At 40.3% G+C, this 6,224-nt stretch overlaps 1 protein-coding gene and 1 long non-coding RNA gene across 2 annotated transcripts in view; both read left to right on the forward strand.

The window, feature by feature from the left end:
• LOC111817309 overlaps positions 1-808 on the forward strand; it is a 16,583-nt gene extending 15,775 nt beyond the window's left edge. The window contains exon 3 of the long non-coding RNA XR_002821547.1: positions 798-808. This is a non-coding gene — a long non-coding RNA (uncharacterized LOC111817309). The remainder of the gene's footprint in view (positions 1-797) is intronic.
• Positions 1-6,224, forward strand: part of LOC101569463 (cholesterol 7-alpha-monooxygenase) — a 38,614-nt gene that overhangs the window by 26,466 nt on the left and 5,924 nt on the right. Inside the window, exons 2-4 of the mRNA XM_023717686.1 lie at positions 4,607-4,712; positions 5,267-5,507; positions 6,070-6,220. Coding sequence (XP_023573454.1) covers positions 4,607-4,712; positions 5,267-5,507; positions 6,070-6,220 — 498 coding nt within the window. The remainder of the gene's footprint in view (positions 1-4,606; positions 4,713-5,266; positions 5,508-6,069; positions 6,221-6,224) is intronic.

Consider the following 6,224-nt stretch of genomic DNA (forward strand, 5'->3'; position numbering starts at 1 on the left):
AAAGAAAGAAAGAAAAAGGTGTTCTACAGAGTTCTCCAAATACAGCTTCTCTAACTGCAACTGAACAGCCATCATTATGCACCAAAATAGAAAAGAGAGGGCTCCTGGGAGCAGTGAAAGCTGGAAACTGGTCATGTATGTGAAGGCAGGACAAGGCCACAGTGCCTAAAGCAGATAAGCTACCTCAGTCTTGAGAAAAGTATTCTGCTTGGACAATTTCAGTCATTAGTTACTAGGCAACATTGTGTCTCATGATACTAACTGCAAGACTATAAACAAACAACCCCTACTGTTGTCGTTCATGTCTTTGTTCATCAGGCAATCAGCCCTCCACCTGATCTCAGCCTTTGTCTCTTGTTTTTATTTTCTAAATTCTCTTGCTGTTTTCTGCTGGGGACCAGAGAGACCAATGAGTCCTACCAAAAAGCATAACAAACCCAAACTTACAGGATGTGGCAAAAGCAGTGCTTATAGAAAAACATAACTATAATACCTATATTATAACTGAATAAAGATAACGAGCTTCACTTCAAGAACCTAGAAAAATAAGGACTTGGAAAATCTAAAGCAGGCAGTAAGAGAGACTAAAATGACAGTAAGGAAAATCAATAGAAAAAAATCAACTAGCCTAAAACTTTGGTTCCTGGAAAAGACTAAAATGAGGGATAAATCTATAACAAAACTTAGGGGAAGTACAGATTAAATTATTAAAGTCAATAACAAAAGAGACAATATTATCAGAAATAAAAAAGGACTATAAAGGAATGCTAATGTCAGTTCTATGCAAATATGATAAGTGGGTACATTTCTAAAGCTATAACCTATCAAAACTGACTCAGGAACAAATTATAATCTAGACCTATAACAAGAAAGAAGAGTGAAGCTGACTTTGCTACTGAGGTTGCATTTATCCAGTATCTAATGCACCAGGCACTATGCTAAAAATAGAGAAAAAGGTCTAAAAACCCTTACACCCTTACATGGGCTGGGTGCAGTTGTGCAGACTTGTAATCCCAGCACTTAGGAGGCTGAGGCAGGAGGATCACCTTGAGTTTGAAGCCAGCCTGGACAACACAGTGAGTTCAAGACCAGTCTGAACTGGACAGCAAAACCCTGTCTCAAAAGGACAAAAACAATAACAACAAAAAACCTCTTACATGAAACCTTATGCACTTTACTCATCAGGACATTATTGAGGTAAGCCAGAATTCGTACCCCAACTTAGAAGCCGCATATCAGGGCTGTTGGAGTACTCTCTGTGAACATGTGCTAGCACTAGTGACACTTGCAGAAGGAAAAACATCAACCATGTGTAACAAGAAAAAGTACAGTCAGACTTCTGTCTCTCTGGGTCTTGGCGTTTGTCTGTCTCTACCTTGGACTCTCTTAGTTGAGGTTTGTCTTAAATTCACTACATAGCTCAGCCTGGCTTTGAACTCACAGTGATCCCTCTGCCTGAGCCTCCTGAATGCTGAGATTACAGGCATGCACAACCATCTCTGACTTCAAGTCTGTCTTTTTCTGTGTATCTCTTCTTTGTAGAAAAAGATTATAATGAAGGAGTAGAAAGAGCAGGAAAAGGGAACTCTAGAAAAAAGGGAACCAACAATCAGGTTTCATTTAAAAGAGTGTGTGGTGTCCTGAAAGCAGATGAAGACAGGACATAAGGAAGTTTTCCTGAATGTTTTTTTCTTTTACCTCTTTGACTATGTTTTCACTTTGAAATTATGATAGGTTCACAGGCATCTGCAGTGACAGTATTGAAAGTTCCACAGTGTACTTCTCTTTCCATTTGTGTTTTAATTTGGCGGGGAGGTGACCTTACAAGGTTACTTACTGTAACAAACAGGTATCTTTTCTAACTGTGATTCTATGCAGTGACTGGCCACCTAACGTTTCAGTTCTCTTATGAGTCACACAAAAAAGACATACTAATTAAGAAAACAGTCAAAATCCTGTATATTGAATGTGTACAAATAACTAAAAAGTCTAAATAGATCCTGACAAAAATCTGTAAATTCCATACGATGACTGGTACTATTGTTTATGGTTATAAATCATACAATAAAAGATTTGTGGTCTCTTTTTAAGGCAGTTAAACCTATAGTCTTAGCCAAAACTAAAATTCTATAATCCCCCAAATGTCCACCAATAAGGAACCAGTCAAATATATCACAGTACATCTACCAAGTGGAACGCTAAGGACATAGTGACAGTGATAGTCTTTAACCTTATCTTCATTTATATGTGAGTCAACAGCTATCTCCACATACTCAACACCAACGTTCAGTCTGTCATCTTACTTGATATCAGAGTTGCAAGTGAACAGTTAAAGACTCATCTTCACATGCATTCTACTCTTGCTTCTTTGTGTCGCCACACGCTCTGGGATTTTAGCCTGGTTCTTCCTTACCTGTCTCTTCTCGACTGCCTTCTAGGACTGGAGTTCCTTATGGCATGGTGTTGAAGGCTACTCCTTTGACCATGTTTTCTCATTATGTGTTCTCAGAGTCTGGGCTCTTGGCTTTAAATGCCTCCAAAGGCTGAGCATGACTTGGGATTTGCATCTCCAGTGCTAGCTGATCTCTAGGGTCAGCTTCACACAGAGCTGACAATGTGAAACTGACTCTGGGGTTCCTACCAGCCTGCCCAAACACCAAGCGTCCACAACAGTATTCTGACCCGTCTCACCTGAAACCACTCTCCTCTTTCCCAGTCATCCCTACATGGACTGGTTCTAGCTGATTTTTTTGGCATCTCCTAACCAACTTCCCTTGTTCTGTTCCAGTCTGTCCTGCTTTCCTTTTGGTTCTCAAACATAATGAGTTTACCCATGACTCACCACCTTTATATTTACTGCTCCCTCTTCCTGGAATGTTTTTTCTGATGCTCACACGGGCAATCCTTTGTTATTTAGATCTCAAATATCACCTCTTCTAATTACCAAAGTTGCCTCTTCCCCCATGTTATGGTTTGTGTCTAGGTGTTTCCCAAAAGCCTCATGCAGACTATAGGACGGCTTCTAAAGTTTGTGATTAATCCATGATCCAATCAGGGATTATGGGTGTGAGTGCTACATCACTCCGGGATGGGTAATCTGCACACAACAGAAGGAAGTGAGAGAGGCTTGCTAGCTGCTGGCAGCCACTGTGCCTCCCTTTGCTCTGCGCTGCTTTCTGCAGCCATTAATGGCTGCCCTCTTCCATGTGCTACTCTGCCTTGGAGCCAGCCGAGTATGGACTGACACTAACTGTGAGCTAAATAACTTTGGATGTTGGGTATTTTGTTCCAGCAATGAGAGAGGAGTAACCAAGACCCTCTAGTAGCTCTGCACCTATTTTGTTTTATTCTTTACATATACTTTATCTGTCTCCCTACTAGAATAGAGTCTCCATGACAGCACAAAACTATGTTAATGCCTAAAACTAGAGTATCTTGAAAAAGTTCTTACAACTTAATAATGCTCAAATAATATACGAAGTACATGGGCTGAGGCTAGAGCAGCTATAGCTTAATGTCAGAGCACTTGCTAAGTATGCATATGAAACTCTATATTCAGTCACAAGCACAGCAACAATAAAAACAAAAACAAAAATTATGTTAAATACAGTTTAGAAGGGTGAATGTCAAAAAGTTTACAGTGGTTACTTCTAAGTGGGCATAATACAGGAGGTAAATTACAAATTGATATTCACTTTCCACCAACATTTGCTTTTTAAAAAAATTTATTTTTTTTATTAGTGTGTGTATGTGTGTGTGTGTGTGTGTGTGGCCAGCTCAGCCCACCAGGGGGCGGGGCTGGCTGGCATGTGGTGCTGGGGGATTGAACCGGGGTCCCTGTGCTTTGCTCAGCTTAGCTTGTTCTAAGTAGGTGCTTTAGACCACTGAGCCATCTCACCAGCCCCATTTGCTTTTATTAGTCTTAGGCTCTTTGAAATAAAATATACTACACTGATGGGAAAAGTTAATATATTTTAATTACAAATATGATTCATAAAATGTGGATGCTTAAAACAAACTGTGCTGTACATAAAAGATGTATTCAAATGGAATGCTTTCTTAGTGATGTGAGGTAGTGTGTTACCATCTGTGTAAACAATCTGGTTTTACAAAAACTATCTAAACAAGAATCAAGAGAAATATTGTACCAGTTCTTTCTGAACTTTACTATACTCTTTCTGGTAAATTACTGAAATTAATTCCTTCAAGATAAAATCATGAGTTTGGCTCATAACATGCTTACTTTTATTTAAATATTTTATTATATATGTTTATCTTGGACTAGTTCATTTGTTCTTTTTATAGCCAACCTTAATATTAGCTGTTGTCCCCAGGTCTGAAAGTTAAGTCAACATATGTTTGAGATGACCTTCAGCTTATCAAGTATTGCAGGTCTCTGATTGTTTTGGAACCTCTTCTGATAGTAAGGACTTAGTTCAAGGACAGTTAATACTACTTTTTTTTTTCCTAATTGGCTGAACAAATGATTAATTGCTTTAGTTACTAAAGTTCATTATTGGACAGGATTTCATGTCTATAAAGAGTCTAGCTTGAGTCTGTTCAGGTCCATCCTTTCCTTTCTAACCACACAGTGTCTCCTCCCTAGGAGTTTTGCAGATTTGCAAAATGATGACTATGACTATATATTTGATCTGGGGGATTGCTGTAGTAGTATGCAGTTGTTTGTGGTTCCATTTTGGAATAAGAAGAAGGTAAGGAAAGTTCTTTAAATTTTCTTTTAGCTCATTTATCTAGCATTCTTTTACCTTTATTACTAAACAAATTTGGCTTTCTAGATTTATGCACTTTAATATTTTTATACAAAAATTTTTATTTAAATTTTAAAAGTGCTATCATCTATTAAGTCTAAGAAAACAAATAATGATAGTTTCCTTATTCAGTGCTGACATTACCAATGGTAAATGTTGATCCTTTTACTGCTGTCTTTAGTGAAAATGTTTAGCATACTATAAACATTCAATAAGTGCTTGGTGAATGCATGGATGGATAGACGGATGAATTAAATAAATAATCATTTTCTCTAACATATCTTGGCATAGATTATCATGATAATCTATCATGTTATATATTTATCATGTTATAATCAAATCCATTATTTTAATAAAAGGGCATGGACCCATGAACAAAAGAAATATCTATAAACTAGAATTTTGAAGTTTGAAATTAGCATAGAATTTTAAAACCTGATGCAAAGAGATATTAAACATGTATTTTTTCATATCTGTCATATATTTATGTCTCACAGGAAAATAGGAGAACCGCCTCTGGAGAATGGGCTGATTCCATACTTGGGTTGCGCTCTGAAATTTGGGGCCAATCCTCTTGAGTTTCTCCGAGCAAATCAGAGGAAGCACGGTCATGTGTTCACCTGCAAACTAATGGGAAAATATGTCCATTTCATTACAAATTCTTTGTCATACCATAAAGTGTTGTGTCATGGAAAATATTTCGACTGGAAAAAATTTCATTACACTACTTCTGCCAAGGTAACTCCATTCACATATATACAGAATTGTTTCCTAGGTTTTAAAAAATATCAGTGAATTTAGAAATTTTTGTGCCCTTACATTGTAGGACAGAGGTGGTGCAAGGCACTCTATTGTGAAGAATCATACAATAATAAGTCGAAATAGACACAGCACCCCACTAGTATAAAAAAGCCCACAACGGTTATAGATTTGTCCCTTGCTGACTAGCCAGTGAGGGCAGAGGAAAAGTCAACGCTGCCCTGGGTCGGATGGAGCTGTGGCGGCAGGCCGGCGCTCGGCTCCAGGCTCGGTCTGCACAGCGCGGGGCGTCGGGGCGCGGACAAGCCGCAGTCGCCCAGCACTCCCGGGCCCTCCCGCTAGGAGCGCGCCGTTCTCACCTGCGCGTTTCCTCAGGACCTGTCAGCCCTGAGCCGTGCTGCCCAGCATCTACACAGAACGCACTGCAGAAGGCAGACTAAAGCGGTGCCCATTAGCAACTGTAGCGTGCCTTAGCTGCCAGCGGCACGAGGAGCGGCCGCCGAGGCGCGAGGCAAACGCGACCTCTCCCCTCTCCCCACAGGCGTTCGGGCACCGCAGCATCGACCCAAGCGACGGCAACACCAGCGAGAACATCCAGAGCACCTTCTCGCGCACGCTGCAGGGCGCCGCCCTGGACGCGCTGGCGGCCGCCATGCTGGAGAACCTGCAGCGCGCGCTGCGGCCGGCGGGCGGCGC

The sequence above is a fragment of the Octodon degus genome, unplaced genomic scaffold (genome assembly GCF_000260255.1).
Source record: "Octodon degus isolate 3935 unplaced genomic scaffold, OctDeg1.0 scaffold00054, whole genome shotgun sequence".
Lineage (NCBI taxonomy): Eukaryota > Metazoa > Chordata > Mammalia > Rodentia > Octodontidae > Octodon > Octodon degus.